General features: G+C 44.3%; 1 protein-coding gene across 2 annotated transcripts in view; it reads left to right on the forward strand.

Annotated features, from left to right (window-relative positions):
• Positions 1-22,645, forward strand: part of LOC126235693 (G protein-activated inward rectifier potassium channel 3-like) — a 113,163-nt gene that overhangs the window by 42,061 nt on the left and 48,457 nt on the right. For both annotated transcript variants that reach the window (XM_049944436.1, XM_049944437.1), the window contains exon 3: positions 12,871-13,300. In XM_049944436.1, the coding sequence (XP_049800393.1) occupies positions 12,871-13,300 (430 nt within the window). The remainder of the gene's footprint in view (positions 1-12,870; positions 13,301-22,645) is intronic.

Genomic DNA, 22,645 nt, shown 5'->3' on the forward strand with positions numbered 1-22,645 from the left:
TTGGCGTCGGATGTTGTCTTTCAGCATCCCTAGAGACGTCGGTCGATCACGTTACACTTCCGACTTCAGGTAACCCCAAAGCCAATAATCGCACGGACTGAGGTCTGGGGACCTGGGAGGCCGAGCATGACTAAAGTGGCGGCTGAGCACACGATCATCACCAAACGACGAGTGCAAGATATTTTTGACGCGTCTAGCAATATGAGGTGGTTCTAATAAAACCCCATGTCATTCCAAGCATGTGTGTCAATTTTTACCTCTCAATTACATTATTCCGTGGTTTATTAAGTTTTCAAATTTATACTGACTTTTTGATCACCCGGTACAATATACAGGCATATTTGTACTGAAAAACCCAGAGAAAAACTTTTTCAGTGCTATATTATTAGAAGAGTCGCGGCTTTGTCTAGGGCGGCCCTGGCAGCAGTGCACGGGAGCAGCGACAGGATCTGCGGCTGCGTCCGAGTACTCGGTTTGTCGCCAGACACGTGGCGTGGCGGTCTTCTTTTCTACCAATCAGCAATGCTTCGTTATTCCATTGGATTTGGCGCCTTCGTGGTTTAAAGTTAGACTGATACAAATAACAAGGCGCAGACACTACTCAGCAGTGCGTTCGTCGCACAGGAAGACGTCGGGCAGCTGTGCCGATAAAATATTGTGGGAATTTCGCTACGATATGTAACGTTTCACCTGATAACCGTTTCTGCAGTTTTTTTGTCTCCATGTCGAATTTTTCGCTCTGCAGCGGCGTGTCCACTGATATGAAACTCTCTGTCAGGTTTAAACTGTGTGCCGGACCTTGCTACTCCTGCAAGTTTCGCAGGAGAACGACAAGTTTGGAGGGTTGGAGACGAGGTACCGGCGGAAGTACAGCTCTGAGTTTGGGTCCTGAGTTGTGCTCGTGTGGTTCAGTCGGTAGAACACTTGCCCGCGAAAGACAAAGGTCCAGAGTTGAGTCACAGTCTGGCACACTGTTTTAATCTGCCGGAAATTTTGTTTTTTGCTTGTTTGCAGATACATGTTTGTAGTTCGCGTGTACATTAAACATCCTCGTCTCGCCCCCCAGCCACCCCCCCCCCCCCCCTACAGTACCATATGACCAAAACAAAATGGCGCATCCCAGCGATAGTCGAGTATAGTGCATTAATTAGGTTTCGGCAGCAGCGGAAATGTTGCTGCCGTGTCAGGTGACTTCTTTAGCTGTCTGCATTGACCGTCAAAGCTGTGCATTTCTGCTGCTGCCGAAAATTAGTTATTCCACTTCACTTTATCACTAGCCTGCGTCATTTTGCTTTGAAACCTAGAACTTCAAAAATATGTTCAAATGTGTTTGTAATCTTATGGGACTTAACTGCTAAGGTCATCAGTCCCTAAGCTTACACACTACTTAACCTAAATTATCCGAAGGACAAACACACACACCCATGCCCGAGGGAGGACTCGAACCTCCGCCGGAACCAGCCGCACAGTCCATGACTGCAGCGCCTGAGACCGCTCGGCTAATCCCGCGCGGCCCCTAGAACTTCTGCAACAATGTAATTTCAAAAGGTAATGTCGGTGTATACCAGGGCTGCAGACACGTAACTGCAAACAAGCAAAAAATTAATCACGTAATTTTATTTTTTTCGAGGTGGTGGTTAATTTTGCCTACACTCAACATTCGTTGAAATGTTGGGTCATGTCACACATGTTCAGATAACGTAAGGGCATGCAGCCAGGTGACGTCGTCGACAACCGCGGATGTTTCGACAAGAGCACGCCCTGCCACTTTCATGGCAAAACTTGAAAATGGCAGGATGTGCTCTTGTCAAAATATCCTTGGTTGTCGACGACGTCACCTGGCTGCATTCCCTTAAGTTATTTGAGCGTTGTATACGCCGGGACAAACGAAGGTCTCACGTTGTTTACTTCTACGGGGAGAAAATGTATCGTTGCTTGCAGAGGTTGGATACACTTCGCAGCAATGCAATGATACTGCAATGTGCGTTCTCATTTTCACTGAGGTGTTGTGATCAAAATGATGTTGCAACGTTTGCCAAAATTGTGCATCATATTAATTCTTCTGTCGCCAATAGCATCAAACAACGCTCTGAACTAGCTCTTATTCGTGAAAGGATCCATTACATTCGTCGACTATTGGTTTTTCTTTCCAAGGAATCGTTTCGGCTTCCTTTAACGATTGCTTCAAAAATTTTGTCTTTCTCGTGGGACTGGCTGGATGTTGCTTCATGGTCGTACTCCGAGTGGGAATTTTATTCTGCCGGAATTTGGCAAAGTTTGAACACTTCCATTGCTTGGAGTCTAATACTACATATCAATGTTCTGTGATAAACCTCACAGGAAAAGCTTTTAACGGTGCAGCTTTATCCGTGCTAGAAAAGGTTTACATTTTGCACCGACTCCAAAGCGTTTGCAAGTGGTTGATTCTATTAGTTCTATTGAACAGGCCGTTTTGAAACTACCTTCAGATGTTGCAGAGGACGCTAGGTGGGAGGCACATCGTGTGTTGGCTGGGGCACGTCGTCCCAAGAGTAACATCAAAGCGGCTGAGAGGGCTGTTTTACGCTCATTTGGAGTTGATCCGGATATTATTATACGGACAAGGACAATGCTATCGTTGTTCTGGACAAGCAGGATTACGTTCAAAAGAGCAGTGTTCACTGTCTGATTCAGCCTATCGTAGGATCGGTGCTGACTCCACAAAAAGTGCTGAGAGAAGCACTTAACAGCATTCCGAAGAAAAGTTTCTTGCGCAGGAGACTGTCAAGAGTCACAATTCTTATTGAGCTGTTCCCCCTAGGTTACACGGCCTTCCGTAGGTCCACAAGGAAAACGTTCCTCTTCGTCCGATTGTGAGTAAAGTAGCGAAACACCTTGCTACTCTGTTGAGCCCTATAGTAGGTCGGTGTGGACACCACATCAAGAAAACGACGGACTTCTTACGTCGATTAGAGGGAGCGCGTTTGAATGACTTTGATAAAAAAAATTAAATGTTCAAATGTGAGTGAAATCTTATGGGACTTAACTGCTAAGGTCATCAGTCCCTAAGCTTACACACTACTTAACCTAAATTATCCTAAGGACAAACACACACACCCATGCCCGAGGAAGGACTCGAACCTCCGCCGGGACCAGCCGCACAGTCCACGACTGTAGCGCCCTAGACCGCTCGGCTAATCCCGCGCGGCAATGACTTTGATATTCTAGTCTGTTATGATGTGGTCTCTCTCTTCATTCGGGTTCCTCTGTCTGATTCGTTACGGCTAATTGTAGTTCGGTTTGGAGCCGAATTGAGGAACCTATTCCGACGTGTGTTGACTTCTAATTACTTTTTATTCAGTCACCAGTGCTACTAGTTGCGATGGGAAGCCCGTTGTCATCTATCACTGCCAATTTGTGTATGGAAGATTTCGAAGAAAGTGTCCTGGAGTCGATGGCTTTGAAACCTGCAATTTTTCAGATATATAGTCAGCACTTTTTTTTTTTTTTTTTTTTTTCCTCGTGGCAGTGAGCTCATCAGGAGGAAGGTTCTTTGTGGCATGTCACTTATAGGGAGCCTACTCACACTGATTTGTATATGCAGGCTGACAGCTTTCACCATCCGACTGAATGTGAAGGGTTCACAGGCCCTATGACATCTCGGACCCTGAGAGTTTGTCAGCTGTGTTATCCCATGTAGAAGTCACCTTTCGTCATTATGGTTATAGTGAAAGACAAATTAGACGAACGTTGTGCTATCGACCAACTGTGCAGCGGGTGAGAGATGGTAATACCGAGATGGCTCCATTTCGTACAGGATTGGTCGTATTTTGTGGAAATGTGAAGTGTGTTTTTCGACTACCATCTAAGATCAGGGTCTTTTTTAGGATCCGTACATTTTGACTTAGTTTGCTTAAGACAGATGTCTACCGTTTCTTTTCATACGTTGGTCAGACTATCAGGACCGTGGAGGACCAGTGTACCAAGCGTAAGCGGCACAGTTGCTTACAGCAGCCGAGCAAATCCGACATTGCAGAACATTGTCTTGGCACCGCTCATCGTATGGAATACAACAACACGGATATTGTGGCTTGCACGTCCAGCTATTGGGATAGTTTTTTTAAGGAAGCTGTTGAAATTAAATTAGCAAGTAACCTTATAAATAGAGATGGTGGTTTTTGTTTAAATTCTGCATGGAATACTGCTCTGTCACTTGTCAAAAAACAGAGGGACAGTGTTTATGCTAATCCCCTGTTGATTATTGTTTCACTATCAACTACTTCTGACGTGTGTATGTGTGGGTGTTATCTTTTGTGGAGTTTATCTGAAAACCGGGGTTCTAAATTCGCTTGCACAGCGCTTACTTGCTGTAGTTTTGCCTTGAAAATGGCAGGGCGTGCTCGACGGTTGTCGACGACGTCATCCAGCTGTTATTTGGATATTGTATACGCCAGGAGAAACTAACATCTCAAATGCCACACATTGTTTAGTTATCTGGGGTACAAAACAGCTATTACATAAAAATTAAATTCATTAATATCCTCCAATGATTCTCATTTGTTCAAAAAACTGGAAGGTTTCGCTAAATGGGACTCAACTTTAGGAGGAATAGGAAAAAAGGCCATATGTGCATGCAGAATGGCCGGATATGCGCTGTGAGGAAGGTACACAACACGGATATTGTAGCATGCACTTCCAGCTATTGGGGTAGTTTTTTTTATGGAAGCTGTTGAAATTAAATTAGCAATCTTTGACAATGTAGGTTTCAGTGATTGAAAGTATATCTGAGAACACACTAGGCGAGTGGGAATGTTCTGTCTGTACTGTGTGTTTTAGTGGTATGATGGCAGTGAACCACCAGCACCAGTTTAGTCTCATTGTGTGCTCGGCGTATAAGTAGTCGATTTACCTCATTACTTTCAGGAACTGAACTGCATCATGGTGATGTAGCAGGCCCATTATCCTTTGTACGGCCAAAGACTCATGGGTAGGCAGGGTTACGTAGAGCAAGCGTAGACGTGCCTCGCCTGAGTCGTAGTCGAAGGGTGATTCGTCTCGCTAGGTAGTCGCCAATAACCCCCGCCCACACACTGAGGCTGAACCAACACTGATTGTTCGCTGCCACCGTGCCGTTGAAACCCTAGTACAGGCAGAACTTTCCCACTTGCCTGGTGTGTTCTCACGTAGGCCTACAATCACTGAAACCTGGGCTAACAAAGATCTTTCATCTCCATCTTCAACTGGGCGCACCTGCCTCGGAACGCCTTTCAGGCTACATGTCCATGTGACTACCAACAACACTACAGCCCGATGAAGCTATAGGCGCCGGCGCCTGTCTCTAGGCCATCCCTTCGGCAACAGTGTTGGCTTTGTACGCTGACGGAAGGTAGACGGAATGTTTCGCAACGTTGTCCGTTAGTCGGTGATCGCGACTGATTGCCACAGCCGCCACTGAAGAATATGGAGCTAGCTGCTGCATAGACCGGCCTCGTCTTCAATGAATTTGATTCTCTGTTGCCGTAGTGGATGAAAGTTGCGGACACGGGTTTCCATCTGAAGTTTATTCTTCTTCTGGGACACTCTGACATCTCCCATTTTTTTCGGTATGCAGATGGCAACCCGTGTCCGAAACCGTCATTCACCGAGGCAACAGAGCATCCCATTCATAGGAGACACGCCCTGTCTGCGCAGCAGATCGTGGAAATCAGTCGCTATCACTGAATAGCAAATAACACTGCGAGACGTTCCGCCTACGGCCCGTCAGCGTACGTCACGTTTACTGCCGAATGGGTGCCCTAGTGACAAGCACCGGCGCCTAAAAATGCGACGATCTGTAGCGTCGTTGTATGAAGTTTCCAGAAACGGGTTCCTATCCTCGATTTCTTCGTCAAGACACCCTCGAAATAAGTCGCAACATTTCTGGGACATCCTGTATACGCATCCAATATCCATGAAGTTGTCTGTCTTTTCTTATCCCCTGGAATCGAGCAAAGGGTATTCTTGATGCAATCACGAACCACTGACGTGGCTACATATCTCATTCACCTCCATAAATTAGGTACTTCTGCCACAGCAGTCTGTTCCCTGATCCATTTGCTTGTTTTCGTATCTCGCCTAGAAATTAACCAAAAACATTTTCCATTGCTCGCTGAGTATGATTTTGCACATTTAAATCCAGTCGGTAACTACCTACGGTCAAAACTGCTAATGGACACAGACTGTAAACCTTGCCATTTTACGCGTCTGCCGGCCGCGGTGGTCTAGCGGTTCTAGGCGCTCAGTCCGGAACCGCGCGACTGCTACGGTCGCAGGTTCGAATCCTGCGTCGGGCATGGATGTGTGTGATGTCCTTACGTTAGTTAGGTTTAAGTAGTTCTAAGTTCTAGGGGACTGATGACCACAGATGTTAAGTCCCATAGTGCTGAGAGCCATTTTACGCGTCTGTTTATTTCTTCTGCTGTCCGTCTCCTCTTGTCCTCACTTCTCATAAAAAAAAAAAACACTGAACTGTATCTACGATTTTAATGTTAATTTTTTACGCTCTTCTTTTCGATAAGTTCGTCGTACTGAGTTTTAGTCTTATTCTAATTCATGCCTGCTTTCGAAATTACTGGATGAAGCTATTCTATTCATTCTGGAAGTGTATCTGCAGTACAGTAAAACGTCATCCACAAAAAGCAAGTAGTTCTGAAATGTTTCATTAACCCATTTTCCTTCCTTGTCTTTCCAGTTTCAGGATGTCAAGACTTTATTTCGTGCTCGTACCTTTCATGGCTGTGGTCATTTTCCATCAAATTATTCAGAGTTGTAAACCACATCATATTAAAAAAATTAACGTTTCAACCAGTACTGCACGAGGCTTTCATCAGGATTTGTAATGCATAGGACTTAAAGTCGACGACGATCGCATTATTGACGGAGCACAAGCTTGGATTGCTGAAAGTATGGGGAAAGGAAATTCGTCGTCTCCTTTTCAAAGAAATTATTCCAGCATTTAACTTTTATTATTCAGAGAAATCACGTAAAAAGGCTCTTTTCCTAGTTACTGTAAAATCTAGTGATTTTTCGAAAGAACGTTCAGTAAACCTGCGTCGTAGCGGTGACATCGAAAATGTTATATTGACCTTTACAAACAGAGACTGCACCATCATCTCCATAATGCCGATGTGTCGATCGATTTAAGAACAACTTTCCTCAACTATTTTTGCTGTCTGCTTTTAGTGTTAATTTCTTTGTTGTTGAAACATCCGGCATGTTCCGTTACATAGCCTGGGACACGAGCTTCCCATCGCAAGTAGTATCACTGGTGACTGAATAAAAAGTAAGCAGAAGTCAACACACATCGAAATAGGTTCGTCAATTCAGCCCCAAACCGAACTTCAATCAGTCGTAACGACTCAGACAGAGGAAACCGAATGAAGAGAGAGAGACCACATCATAATATCAAAGTCATTCAAACGCGTTCCCTCTAATCGACGTAAGAAATCCTTCGACTTCTTAAAGTGGTGTCCACACCGACCTACTATAGGGCTCAACAGAGTAGCAAGGTGTTTCGCTACTTTACTCACAATCGGACGAAGAGGAACGTTTTCCTTGTGGACCCACGGAAGGCCGTATAACCTAGGGGGAACAGCTCAATAAGAATTGTGACTCTTGATAGTCTCCTGCGATAAGAAACTTTTCTTCGGAAGGCTGTTAAGTACTTCTCTCAGCACTTTTTGTGGAGTCAGCACCGATCCTACGATAGGCTGAATCAGACAGTGAACACTGCTCTTTTGAACGTAATCCTGCTTGTCCAGAACAACGGTAGCATTGTCCTTGTCCGTATAATAATATCCGGATCAACTCCAAATGAGCGTAAAACAGCCGCTTTGACATTACTCTTGGGACACTTTAGCCTGCTTCCTCCTCGTTCTACTTGTAACACTAGGAGAGGACATTTTCATGATAGGTCTACACTCTATGAAGGTAGAAAAATATCTGCCAACTGCTCAGATACTGACGCTGTTGACGTACTACCACTTCAAGCTCTTTGCTTCGTAGTGTGTGCTTGCTGTCCACACTAATGTACTCGTTTTTTCGTCCATGGTGCTAACTAGATTTTAGTAGCGCCTTGAAGTCAGTTTGGGACTATGTCGGGTTCGTTAAAACAGAGTGCAATTCCTTTCACAATCTGTAGCCAGTTGACCTAGCCTTAATGATGATGATATAGATGAGTCCTTAAAATCTAACCTGAAGATAAAATAGCCGAAACATACTGCACACAACAACGTACTGTCCAGACAAAATCGATGTTTCTGCTGCGACTTCCTATTCTGTACTTAGCGACAGACAGAAGAAAACGGGGACTCGAATGATCAGCGGTAAACGCAACAGTCAGAGCGTCAACGACCGATAGTTAATTTTTATCACTCAGATGACGAAGTGTTTGCTTCTTCTGTACATACACTCAGCCGACGTCATCTGTATTCTCACAGTTTGTTCCGCGTTACATTCCAGACACAAACGGTATCACTGATTCATTTGCTAAATGATAGCACAATTTCAAAAAAATGTGTATAAGCATAATGTTTGCGGCGCATTTTGCTTTCTGCAGGAGCTGCAAATAAAACTTCAAATAATTCCGAAGTGATTCAGCTGAGAAATCTTGTTTGGGAGTCACACATTTACAGTCGTCGAATACCATAGCGTTTGACTGGTGTGAACATTTTCACTTCCGTGTAACGGAATAACAGCCGTAATCTTCATTTTTCGAGTCTGACTCAGCTAAAGTAATTTCACTCGTGTGGAAAACCCTCGTGATCTGACCACAGTGTTAAAGACAGTCTGTACAAAACTGCAGTAACCACTGTGTTACAGAGTGACTTACATGGCCTTGGAGAGGGTGGTAAACGGTGTGTGTGTGCGTGTGCGTGTGTGTGTGTGTGTGTGTGTGAGAGAGAGAGAGAGAGAGAGAGTTCCTAAGGGACCAAACTGCTGAGGTCATCGGTCCCTAGACTTACACTCTACTTAAACTAGCTAATGCTAAGAATAACTTACACACCCATGCCCAAGTGAGGACTCGAACCTCCGGCGGGATGGGCCTCGCAATCCGCGACATGGCGCCTCGAACCGGGCGGCCACTCCGCGCGGCAGGTAAACGGTAACTTGATATATTTTACATTAGTAAATCTCATTCGTTTATAGTGAACGACCGGTTTTCTTATCATTATTCCTAACACCTTCTTGTTTTTTTGCACGAAGAGTCTGGAAGTTGTTACGAAGCTTTATTGTGATTTTTGTCTTGAGTGAACAGGCTGGATTTTACTCGACCGAAGGCATGTAATAGTCTGTTTCCGGACAAGTAACAGTACGAAGAGGGGAAAGTAACTTGTGGTTAATTTTAATAGCGAGAAGTTTTCTTTTTCGTTTGATGGTATGGCATGTTTTTTTCAGGATCAATACAGATGTTGAAAAGTACCTTGATTTAAGCCTCTTAACGCTAGTGGAAACACTTTTTCAAGAAAGTAACCAGGATATGTCCTAAAAGTAACGGCCAACAATTGCCAAAGTCCTATCAGATCTATGTAAAATAGGCGTGCAATTAAACCATAACCGTGGCGTTGTATTATCGGAATAGAAGATATCATAGTAAGTAAAACAGTCTATCTATAACCTGAACATCCGTGCTATTGCCCAAACTTCGGAATATGATTCACGTTACCGGCTACCTAAGAAATAAGTTCTTTTACGCTGTCTGGCAGACAAGAACAAGAACATTACAGCAGTGTAGTCATAACTGAGAAACTGAAAAACGAGTCAACCCATGTCGCTTCAAGAACACACACACTTGATTCACTAAAAACGCTCCATGGTGTAACCAATGAAAAGACTGAACCCTCAAACATTCAGACGATTGTAGGGTATTCAACTCACCTTTCCCTTCTTTTAGTCAAGTTGTTCCACAAATTTCTTTTTTCCTCAGTTCGACGCAGTACCTCCTCATTAATTATTCGATCTACCCATCTAATTTTCAATCTTCTTCTGTATCACCACATTTCAAAACCTTCTATTCGCTTGTTGTCTGATTCACTTATCGTCCTCATTTCAATTCCGCAGAAAGTTACACTACCCTCCATAAGTTTGGGATTACAAAGGAGCAATGTTTGAGTGAGTTATTGGGTAGAATACAGAATAGCATGCTCAAATAACGATTAATAATGACACAGTGTTGAAGAGATAATTATTGTACACACACATTCATAGTGGTATTGCTCACTTTTATATAAATTGACTTTATGTGGCCGGCCGGAATGGCCGAGCGGTTCTAGGCGCTTCAGTCTGGAACCGCGCGACCGCTACGGTCGGAGGTTCGAATCCTGCCTCGGGCATGGATGTGTGTGACGTCCGTAGCTTAGTTAAGTTTAAGTAGCTCTAAGTTCTAGTGAACTGATGACCTCCTATATTAAGTCCCATAGTGCTCAGAGCCATTCGAACCATCTGACTTTATCTGTCGAAGCAATTCTACTATACACGCTAGATGGCGCCAGTAGACGGCACGGCTGTGTAGACGTACGTTGTTTACAGTTCCGTTCAGTTGTAGTTCCGTCTATATTAGGACACGCCGCGAGTGAAGGTGAAAATAATTGAAAATTGCCCGAAAGTGCCAGATTCCTTATGAATCACGGGTAAAGGTAATCAATTTGTACCAAGAAGGCAACGGTGTCCGACAAATATCAAATAAATTGAAGATTTCCATCAGCACAGTTGTCAAGACCGTACAACGGCAGCGAGATGCAGCCTCCTAAGATGTTCGTACTCACTCGGTAGCACCCAGGAAAACATCAGAACTCGAGAAAAAGAATTTGGTGTGATCAGTAAACGTAATAGATTCAAAAACTGTCCGTGAATTGATTGCTGAGCTTAACACAAATAGGGATACACCAGTTACTGAGTCAACAGTGAGACGGCGCTTGGCAGAAAATAACATCCATAGCTATGTAGCACCGAGGAAACAATTTTTGCGCCCTGTTAACAAGAATAAAAGGCTTCAATGGGCTACGACACACCAGCATTAGACAGCAGGGTATTGGGAAGAGTCTTATTCACTGATGAATCCAAGTTCGAAATATTTCCAAGTAGTCCTCTGATGATTCAAAAATCAGCGCATCTTTAACTAAGACAGGTTCCGGGCGGGAAGGAGTGTCTAGTCCCCGGCACGAGTCCGCCCGGCGGATCTGTGTCGAGGTCCGGTGAACCGGCCAGTCTGTGGCTGGTTTTTAGGCGGTTTTCCATCTGCCTCGGCGAATGCGGGCTGGTTGCCCTTATTCCGCCTCAGTTACACTATGTCGGCGATTGCTGCGCAAACAAGTTCTTCACGTACGCGTGAAGAAAGATTAAGGAAAGGCAAACCTACGTTTCTAGCATTTGTAGAGTTAGAGAAAGCTTTTGACAATGTTGACTGGAATACTCTCTTTCAAATTCTAAAGGTGGTAGGGGTAAAATACAGGGAGCGAAAGGCTATTTACAATTTATACAGAAACCAGATGGCAGTTATAAGAGTCGAGGGGCATGAAAGGGAAGCAGTGGTTGGGAAGGGAGTAAGACAGGGTTGTAGCCTCTCCCCGATGTTATTCAATCTGTATATTGAGCAAGCAGTAAAGGAAACAAAAGAAAAATTCGGAGTAGGTATTAAAATCCATGGAGAAGAAATAAAAACTTTGAGGTTCGCCGATGACATTGTAATACTGTCAGAGACAGCAAAGGACTTGGAAGAGCAGTTGAACGGAATGGACAGTGTCTTGACAGGAGGGTATAAGATGAACATCAACAAAAGCAAAACGAGGATAATGGAATGTAGTCGAATTAAGTCGGGTGATGTTGAAGGTATTAGATTAGGAAATGAGACACTTAGAGTAGTAAAGGAGTTTTGCTATTTGGGGAGCAAAATAACTGATGATTGTCGAAGTAGAGAGGATATAAAATGTAGACTGGCAATGGCAAGGAAAGCGTTTCTGAAGAAGAGAAATTTGTTAACATCGAGTATAGATTTAAGTGTCAGGAAGTCTTTTCTGAAAGTATTTGTATGGAGTGTAGCCATGTATGGAAGTGAAACATGGACGATAAATAGTTTGGACAAGAAGAGAATAGAAGCTTTCGAAATGTGGTGCTACAGAAGAATGCTGAAGATTAGATGGGTAGATCACATAACTAATGAGGAGGTACTGAATAGGATTGGGGAGAAGAGGAGTTTGTGGCACAACTTGACCAGAAGAAGGGATCGGTTGGTAGGACATGTTCTGAGGCATCAAGGGATCACCAATCTAGTATTGGAGGGCAGCGTGGAGGGTAAAAATCGTAGGGGGAGACCAAGAGATGCATACACTAAGCAGATTCAGAAGGATGTAGGTTGCAGTAGGTACTGGGAGATGAAGAAGTTTGCACAGGATAGAGTAGCATGGAGAGCTGCATCAAACCAGTCTCAGGACTGAAGACCACAACAACAACAACAACGTACGCGTTCACCACCATTACTCTACCGCGCAAACATGGAGGTCACACTCGTCTGGTGTGAGACGTTCCCTGGGGGGTCCACCGGGGGCCGAACCGCACAATAACCCTGGGTTCAGTGTGGGGCGGCGGAGGGGTGAAGTGGACTGCGGTAGTCGTCGTGAGGTTGTGGACCACTGCGGCTGCGACGGGGACGCAGCCTCTCCGTCGTTTCTAGGTCTCCGGTTAGCATATTAGTCTTCAGAGTAAGCACAGCTCGACACAACCTCATTCATTAAACTGCTGGAAGTACGCAAGAAATGTCGGATATTGCTTACTCTGGCCTTAACATAAATTTTCGTCCAGCTCGTCCCGCAGTGTGTGCTGTTTGCTCCTCGCTGACCCTCCGGCTTGTGCCCGCAGGAGCCGCTACCGGAAGGTGCGTCGGCGAGTCGTGCTGAAGAGCGGCGAGTGCAATGTGGTGCAGACGCACGTGGCGCAGCGCCGGCTGCGCTACATGCAGGACATCTTCACGACGCTGGTGGACACGCAGTGGCGCTGGACGCTGCTCGTCTTCGCGCTCGGCTTCATCCTCAGCTGGCTGGCGTTCGCCGTCATCTGGTGGCTGATCGCCTTCACGCACGGCGACCTCGAGCCCGACCACCAGGAGGAGGACTCGGGGTGGCGGCCGTGCGTCGTCAACCTCAACAGCTTCGCCTCCTGCTTCCTGTTCAGCATCGAGACGCAGCACACCATCGGCTACGGGTCGCGCAGCACCACTGAGGAGTGCCCCGAGGCCATCTTCGTCATGTGCCTGCAGAGCATCTGCGGCGTCATGATACAGGCCTTCATGGTGAGCTGCACACTACTACTAAACTCCAAAAGCAGTTGCATTCAATGTACTCGCTACACCTGTCGCATTAGTTCTCTCTAAAAATCCGAGCGCTTTCGACAATATCGGCCACTGCCTCGATCAGGTTCAAAATGGTTCAAATGGCTCTGAGCATCTGAGGTCATCAGTCCCCTAGAACTTAGAACTACTTAAACCTAACTAACCTAAGGACATCACACACATCCATGCCCGAGGCAGGATTCGAACCAGCGACCGTAGCGTTCGCGCGGTTCCAGACAGAAGCGCCTAGAACCGCTCGGCCACACCGGCCGGCCCTCGATCAGGAAAGTAACTGGCTGTCAAAGAAGTAACGGAGTCACACAGAAGTGACTATAGAGCTAAAATGTCTATAGAGTGAGTACGGTGTAGCAGGTCGCCAACATCAAGCCGAAATTTTGATGTGAGTTACGGACAGCGCAATTTGCTTATAGTTTGGGCTAAGGCTGAAACTTTAACATTGCACTTATGTGCAGTCTTAATTATTAGTAGCAGCAGTGGTGAATAACTGTTATTCCCGTTGATTCAAAACGAAATACAGGGTGGCGCGGCCGGCCCGGTTGGCCGTGCGGTTCTAGGCGCTACAGTCTGCAACCGAGCGACCGCGACCGCTACGGTCGCAGGTTCGAATCCTGCCTCGGGCAGGGAAGTGTGTGATGTCCTTAGGTTAGTTAGGTTTAATTAGTTCTAAGTTCTATGCGACTGATGACCTCAGAAGTTAAGTCGTATAGTGCTCAGAGCCATTGGAACTATTTTGAACAGGGCGGCGCACGAAATGTGTTACCATTTTGTTTTTGAATATAAACTTTATTGTCAGCACAATCTGAAAGGAACATATACTACAATGGAGAGCCGTCCATGGAGATTCGTTCTAACTCAGCACATGCTCAATATGTCCACCATTTCGTTTCCTAACTTCCTTCAAACGAACACTGAAGTTAGTGATTACCCTACGGCACATGTCTTCCGTAATTTCACTGCAAGCTTGAAGAATGAATCTTCTGAGCTCCATTAAATCACGTGGACGTTTCGGGATAATTTTTTTCCTTTAGGTACCCCCAAAGAAAAACGTCACATGGATTGAGGTCTGGACCATTGGGGGGCCAATTTTGTCCGTCACTGAAGCGACCTGGAAACCTGAGAGAAATGATCCGCATGTCTAAATGCTCGTGTAAAAACTCCAACACAGAGTTTTTAGTATGTGGCCTTGCTCTATCTTGCATTAACCACTGCGTGTTGAAGGGCAAGGCAGTAGCAAGAAGTTGTGGAATGAAGCTATTGCGAAGCATGCTCAAATAAGACTCGCTGTTCACAGTTTCTTCAAAGAAAAAGGGTCCAATAAGTCGGTGACTGGAAATTGCTGCCCACGCTGTAATCCTCGGAGCATAATGTTGTCGTTCATGAAGCACTTGTGGGTTTTAAGTGGTCCAAAAGCGTGCATTTTGTTTATTAACCACACCGTCTAAATGAAAATGCGCCTCGTCTGAAAACCAAACGTTGTTGAGAGTTTCTTCCCTATCCTCCTCCCACTGAGCAAACAGTAGTCTCTGCTGCTTGTGTTCTTCAGTGAGCTTCTGTGCACAGGTCATCTTGTATTGGTACATATGGAGGTCACTTTTAAGAATGCGTTGAACGGAGCGTCTGGCAACTCGTACGGCTTCAATATTATCCGGCGAACGAACAGGTTTAGGCCGAGGTCGCTTCGCTTCCAATACTGTCCCTTCCCTTACAAATTTATCGTACAACCTGTGGATGGTCTTCTTGCAAGGGACCCATCGTGTGTTAAACTGTTGTCGAAAACGCCTCTGAGTCACCACAAGGCTTTTCGTTTCATGAAAAAGTAACACAATTGCCGATCGTTGGGTGTGTCATCAGTCTTCCATTGTCAGCCATTGCTGCTTACTAGTCTCCTAGCGGCAGTACCGTGAGTTACACGTCATTTGTTTTTCCAAGCTCTGCTGGTACTGCTGTATAGATCCCAGCGGGATATCTAATGTGCGTCGTAAATTGTGAAAGAAACAATTGGTAACACATTTCGTGCGCCACCCTGTACGTCAATGAAGGAAAAGTTACTTTTCGTGGGTAAGTACCACAAAAGTTTGGGTTCAGTTGCAGCGCAAACAGCCGCTTTGCGGTGATAAGTATATCGAGACATAATGAAATTATATATTAAGATGGTATCTGTTTTTTCGGACATGTCCGAAAGAACAGATACCATCTTAATATGTATATATATATATATATATATATATATATATATATATATATATATATATATATATATCTCACCGGCCACTTGACCATCTTATTCTTCTGTGCGAATGCACAAACAGTGCCCAAACTCTTACGGGAATCGGCAACGCGCCGCGAGTAATGAGTATAATGGACGGGGGCACTACGTATGTAGTGCGGGACAATACGATGAGAATGTGGGCTTCGCGGGAGGCGTGCCAGAGATAAATCCCTACAGTCGCGCTATCCTCTGTGTCCTCGGTGGCTCAGATGGATTTCGGTCGAAGGGCTAGCTGCCCTCTGTAATAAAAAAACTGAGTTAATGGAACAACAACGAACTGAAACGGGTGTCTTTCGACGTCCGCCCAGAGCAGATACAACGAACGAATACGAAGAAAATGAAAAAAAAAGAAAAGATGGATAGAGCGTCGGCCTTGTAAGTAGTAGATCCCGGTTCGAGTCCCGGTCGGGGCACACATTTTCATCTGTCCCCGTTGACGTATGTCAACGCCGGTAAGCAGGTAAGGGTGTTCATTTCATTGTAACATAATGTAAAGATGAATTAATATCGTCGGCTACTTTACTTTTGCTTTACGGCCATATGCACTCTGAGACAAGAAAGGACGCACAGCGAAGGAATTATCCGAATGTGATGGAAATCGGTAGATGTGATGTGCATGTACAGACAGACAAATGATTACAATTTCAGAAAAATTAAATGATTGTTCAAAGAAGTTTCACAAATTGAGCAAGTCAGTAACGCGTTGATCCACCTGTGGCCCTTACGCAAGCAGTTATTCGTATTCGCGTCGATTGACAGAGTAGTTGGAGGTCCTCCTGAAAGATATCGTGCCAATTCTGTCTGATTGGCGCGTTAGGTTTTCAAAATCCCGAGCTGGTTGGAGGGCCCTACCCACAATCCTCCAAACGTTCTCAATTGGACGGAGATTCAACGACCTTTCTGGCCAGGGCAGGGTTCGGCAAACAGTAGAAACTCTCACCGTGTGCGGACGGGCATTATCTTGCAGAAATGTAAGCTCAGGATGGCTTGCCACGAGTGAGAATAACGCAGGGCGTAGAATATTGTCCTGAATAAAACCAACCTGCTTTCAGAAAAAAAAGAGTGTTGCTTTACTTATTGAACGCCCATCGTACTACTCTTAAATAATATGGACACCGAATACAGCTGTACTGCGCCTTGTTTAGGTGAAGATGCACAGCAGAGCCCTGGGTTGCGACTAATAAGAACTCTGTTAATGGGGTCAATATCAGTGGAACAGCTAGCTGAAGCCCCTTGTGTAAATGTACACACATGACCTCAAATATGTGCTTTTGTTTATTTGCTACATCTGCATGCGTGTATTCCTTACGACGGTAATCCCTTGTTTACTTTTCTCTGAACAGCTGTGTAACTATACGAGCACTAGCGCGAGTTTTGTTAGCTGTGACTCAGCCAGTGCACAAGTCTTCTGTAGCGTTGACTCGTAGGAAAAAAAGCTTTAGTGTAAATGGGGGTATGAATCGGTTTCTTAGTGTTAAGGAAAGCCTGCAGCTTTCTTGATTTCTTTCAGATTGTATTAATACACACTAGCGTAATTAATTGGAAATATTGACCGAGGCAAGTGGCGCAGTGGTTAGCACACCGGACTCGCATTCAGGAGAACGACGGTTCAAATCCATCCAGATCTAGGTTTTCCGTGGTTTCCCTAAATCGCTCCAGGCAAATACCACGGTTGTTCCTTTGTAACGGACACGTCCGATTTTCTTCCCCACCCTTCTGTATGCGAGCTTGTGCTCCTTCTCTAAATGACCTCTGCCGATGGGACGATAATTGTAATTCTTCCTTCCTTCCTGGAAATATTGATTACAAAATACACTGAAACGCTAAAATGGATGTAAAATAGCGTGTTTGTAAATTCCGCACAGAAAGGTATAGAACTAGGAAATCCCACAGCGGCTTTTACCACGAGACTAGTAAATGTGACGCAGTACAAGAACGTTGGACGCAGTGGCGGAAACACACTGGGGGACGCGCGGGAACCCCCTCCCCCCACCATCCCCTTGCGGAGCCGCCCGCATTGTCACCCGCGCCGCCCACGCCAGTCAGCCCGCATGCTATTCGTTCGTTTTTTTCGTCAGTCGACTCGACTAAATCGAGTTATCGAGTAGTTGTACTTTCCTATGTAACACGCGGTCCGCTTCATCGTATTTTATACGTTTCTGCCTGGCACATAGATAGCTAACACATACCTACGAGAAAAGTCGCGGCCGTTCTAGTGATCTCGATTCGTTATTTCGTCTTGCATTTGTTCGAGAAAAGCCGTGAATATTCTACTGTTTTCTTGTACAGAGAACCTTCGATACGTAGCGTTTTAAACACGGATTAATCGCCGAATAGGTTCAAATGGTTCTGAGCACTATGGGACTTAACATCTGAGGCCATCAGTCCCCTAGAACTTAGAACCACTTAAACCTAACTAACCTAAGAACATCACACACATCAATGCTCGAGGCAGGATTCGAACCTGCGACCGTAGCGGTCGCGCGGTTCCAGACTGAAGCGCCTAGAACCGCTAGGCCACACTGGCCGGCTAATCGCCGAATAGGAAGCTAGTTTACGTTCAGAAGCAGAAATATTAAGACTGAAGAATGAACGAGTAAAAAGTCCTAGTTGTAGCAAGTGCAAGTGTGAAGAGTAGTCGAGAGTGAGAGTGATAAGTTGATTGTGAAGTACTAATAATAGTAATTCATAGTAATTTCTCAGTGAAAATATTGTTCTGGGGCTCGTAACAATATTTTTACTAATAATGTAATAATAGTTTCCCATAGCTAACTCGTAATACGAGTCAGGTATGGGAAACTATTGATGCGCATATCTCCGGTAATAGTGACTTTCGAGGAGATTCCTAAAAACGCATTGTTACTATATATGCCCTCTATGAATGCACTAGAAAGATACCGAATCGACAATAAAAGTTCCACACACATAAATTGCCGGATGACGCCATTATTGGAAACTTGCCCTTATATTATACGTCGTAAGGTACATATTGGCTTGTCGCTTTCACAGTAGGTATTTGTTCACACTCCATTAAAGTCTGGAAACGATCATTCTGGCAGCGAATGTTGTCGAAACAACGGAGTCACATATACAAAGGAAGCAGAGTCGCTGCCAGGTAGTCAGTTTGAAAGCTACAATCGTCGCGATAACTTGTAACTCGTAAAAAGTGAAGAACTGCGATTATTGGCTATTACTACGGACTCTAGTCAGTGTTGTGCTTAGTGATATTAAAAATACGCGGAGTTTGATCGTGTGTGTTTTAGAGCTAAGTGTACTAGTGTTGCATTTTTCAGTGCGAATAAAGTGTATATTCGAGAATAATTGGCATCTAATTTACCTACGTCGTAACAGTATAATAAAATGGATCGTTATGTAATAAGAAAAAGAAAAGTAGAAACATCTCAAGATTCCGGTCACCATTCAGCCGCAAAAACACCACCAGATGTACAGGCAGAGTCCAAAACTCGTCGAAACTTACACAACAAAGTTCATCGAGTGATTCCTTTAATCCCACGGTTATTGGCAATTATTGGGATATATTAGGGTCAATAAATATTAGTGATGATATAAAACACGAGCTTCTCACAGCTCCAAGGAAACCTGAAAAAGGTTATATCTTTCCTACTTCCGAGCACAACAAGAGGGGACGGGTTGAATGCAGACAAGTGCATGATAATCACTTTCAACAGTATCCATCGCTGGTGTTCTCACAAGTTAAAAAAGGACTTCTTTGCATTAACTGTTCAATTTTTGTGAATATTAGAAAGGTTGGAGGAAAGAAATCCATTATCACCAAGTAACCTGTGACTGAAATACTAACACATTACCAAAATTTACTGGTAAATTTGGTGACCTTGAGACCCACTCTCAGCTCAAGTACCACGTTGAAGCGTCAACAGATGCAAAATTATTTTTGGCGACACGAGACAACCGCGAACTTGAGGTCACAATTCAATTGTCAAGACAGAGAATGGAAAGCGTTAGGGAAAACAGAGACCGTCTTGTACCTATAATAAAAACAATCATATTTCATGGAAAGCAAAATATTTCTCTGCGGGGTCATAGAGATGATGGGAGTCTACTAGGAAACGAAAATGATCGTGAAAGTATAATGAGTAACGAGGGAAATTTTAGAGCTCTCCTAAGATTTAGAATTGACGCTGGAGACCTGCAACTAAAACATCACCTTGAGACCGCCAAAGCGAACGCCACTTACACAAGTAAAATAACGTGTAACGAACTTATTTCACGCTGTGAAACAGTTATGTTATCGAGACAATTTAACCCCAAGAGAGTCAAGATGAAGAGCGTAGCGTTACTGGTGAAGTATTAGGCACTACGATTCTAAGGAGAATGGAAAGCCTTTCTCTGTAACTGGAGAACTGTGTGGGTATAGGCTGTGATGGTTGCTCAGTTAGTACGTCAGAATTGAAATGGGCTGTTTGCAAAGGTCTTAAAGAAGTACGGTGTTGGCTGCCAAAGCCAATATTCTCCTTCGAGCTCTCTCTAAATGCGAGTTTATTATCACTGTGTTTACACTTAGTGATATTATGAGCATAACATATCCAGTCAGCAAAATCGTACAAGACTCTAGCTTGGACGTCGCGATGGCAGAAGCAAAATTATATGCGACGCTCAAGGTGCATGACAGCATGAGAGCTAATGCTGATAGCCACTTTGCTCGTTTTGTTGAAGAGGAGGGGGCAGTTATGGAAGAGTTAGACGTAGAGGTGAGTGGTCCTCGTCTTACAGACAGACAAAGACACAGGGAAAACTGCGAGCATAATGATGGTGCTATCACATATTGGAAAAGAACTGTTTTTATTCCAGCACTGGACCATGTTATGACTGACATGAGAGAACGTTAGGCTGAACAAAATATTTATCATTTAAAATTCAACATACTTTTGCCCTCTTAACTACTGAAACAAAACGATAATGATCTGGCACATAAATTGAATCTGCGCTTAACTGAACTACCGTTCTTTGAAGAAGAATCACTCTTTGTGATCAGAAAGAGACTAATGGGAGAGATTCTTCAATACAACTAAACGAGTATAGAAGCCCTTAATGGTCGTCATTCTGTTATGCAAGCGTTCTGTTTGCCCTAGATCTGACTATCCTACTTTTCACAAGCTGTACAAAATATTTGCTTGTCTACCTGCACCTATTGCTACAGTAGAAAGAAGTTCTTCAACATAGCGCCGTACAAAGACATGGCTGAGTTCGACAATGGAGGAGGATCGACTTAATGGCTTAACTCTGTTGAACACTCACCCTGACATTGATTGTCCTATTGACGATATAATTAACCAATTTGCCAGGAAGAAAAGGCACATAGAATTCATCGTTTAAGGAAGAGAACCACAATTGCAACTTTTTTATATCATAAGAGGGCACTGTCTTGTATATGTGTATAATCAGTTTAAATAAAACTTTCTTAAACTTTGCATGTGACTTGATTATTTTTTATTACAGTAAAAGTAAAGGTAGCCCAAGATATCCTTAGCACCCCCTCCTTGAGGTTTTTGTGTATGCGCTGCTGGTTGAACATACAGTAGCATTCGAGCGACACGAAATCTGGATTTTCAAATTCGACATTTTACCTCTGTTAGAACTTCTCAACGTAAATCAAACGTACGATAGTCGTATCATATTTGAAATACTGTTGAAAGCAAGTATCAGTGATAGCGCCACTGATATTTAAGTACTTGCTGACAAACAGCATTGCCCGGGTATTCATTTTGCCAATTTTCTATAGAAACGAACACAAAAAATGAACTGTGTTTGTAAAAAATTTCATTTACACGTATTCGTGAGAAAACCTTTGAAATTATAAAACAGTCGCACAAAGAAATATGCATAATGTACAAATGTATAAGATTAAGAACAGCGTGCTTGATAGTTTCTGTACGCTGGACGCAGTTGATTCGCGGCACCGGAGCTGCTACAGCGTGTTCTGTAAACAGCTCTGTGGCAACATCTCACCATAGCTCTATAGCTCGCTATTGTTTCCGCCTACAGCCGTTTGCGCTTCGCATTTGAAAGCTGGCAAAGCTGTTTTGGGAAATTGGAAGTCTGCATGGACATATTTGCATGCTGTCATGACTCGGAGACTTTCAACAACAGAACTTCATCCAGTTCGGTTTTTGATTTGTGCCACAGTCCAGCCCTTCAAATTGAAAATGTATAATAACAGCACGAAACTCGGTTTTCTCCATTTTCAATCACAGTCGACACACTGACTAGTTCAGACGGCCGTCTACAATGAAGTGTACTCTCTACATTGTTGAAATTCCTTATACGATCCTTGCAGCAGTCAAGCTTACCAATCATGAAAGCACATAAAAAAATTTCCATTCTTTCATGGCAATTTACCAGACTTATCAAAACACTTTCGTACAATGACGATAAAAAAAAGGCAACACCAAGAAGGAGTTGTGCGACTTAAACTGGAGTCTTGGGTATGTTCCTACATCTGAAAAATGATGTCTATTCAAATTTCACGTCAGTCGCATAAGAGTGGCGGTAGTAGCAGGGATCGAATGAAAGGTAGAGCCACGGGTCGTAACACAACTGAAATGTAACGTCCACTGTTCAACGTGCCGTCAATGCGAACAAGAGGTGACCGAGATGTGTAACCGACGGCATCCTATACCATCACGCCGGGTGGTACGCCAGTATGGCGATGACGAATACACGCCTCCAATGTACGCTCACCGCGATGTCGCCAAACACGGATGCGACCATCATGATGCTGTAAACAGAACCTGGATTCATCCGAAAAAATTACGTTTTGCCATTCGTGCACCCAGGTTCGTCGTTCAGTACACCAACGCAGGCGCTCCTGTCTGTGATGCAGCGTCAGGGGTAACCGCAGCCACGGTCTCCGAGCTGATAGTTCATGCTGCTGCAAACGTCATCGAACTGTTCGTGCAGATGGTTGTTGTCTTGCAAACGTCCCCATCTGTTGACTCAGGGATGGAGACATGGCTGCGCGATCCGTTACAGTCATG

Source organism: Schistocerca nitens, chromosome 2, assembly GCF_023898315.1.
Source record: "Schistocerca nitens isolate TAMUIC-IGC-003100 chromosome 2, iqSchNite1.1, whole genome shotgun sequence".
NCBI classification, from domain to species: Eukaryota; Metazoa; Arthropoda; class Insecta; order Orthoptera; family Acrididae; genus Schistocerca; species Schistocerca nitens.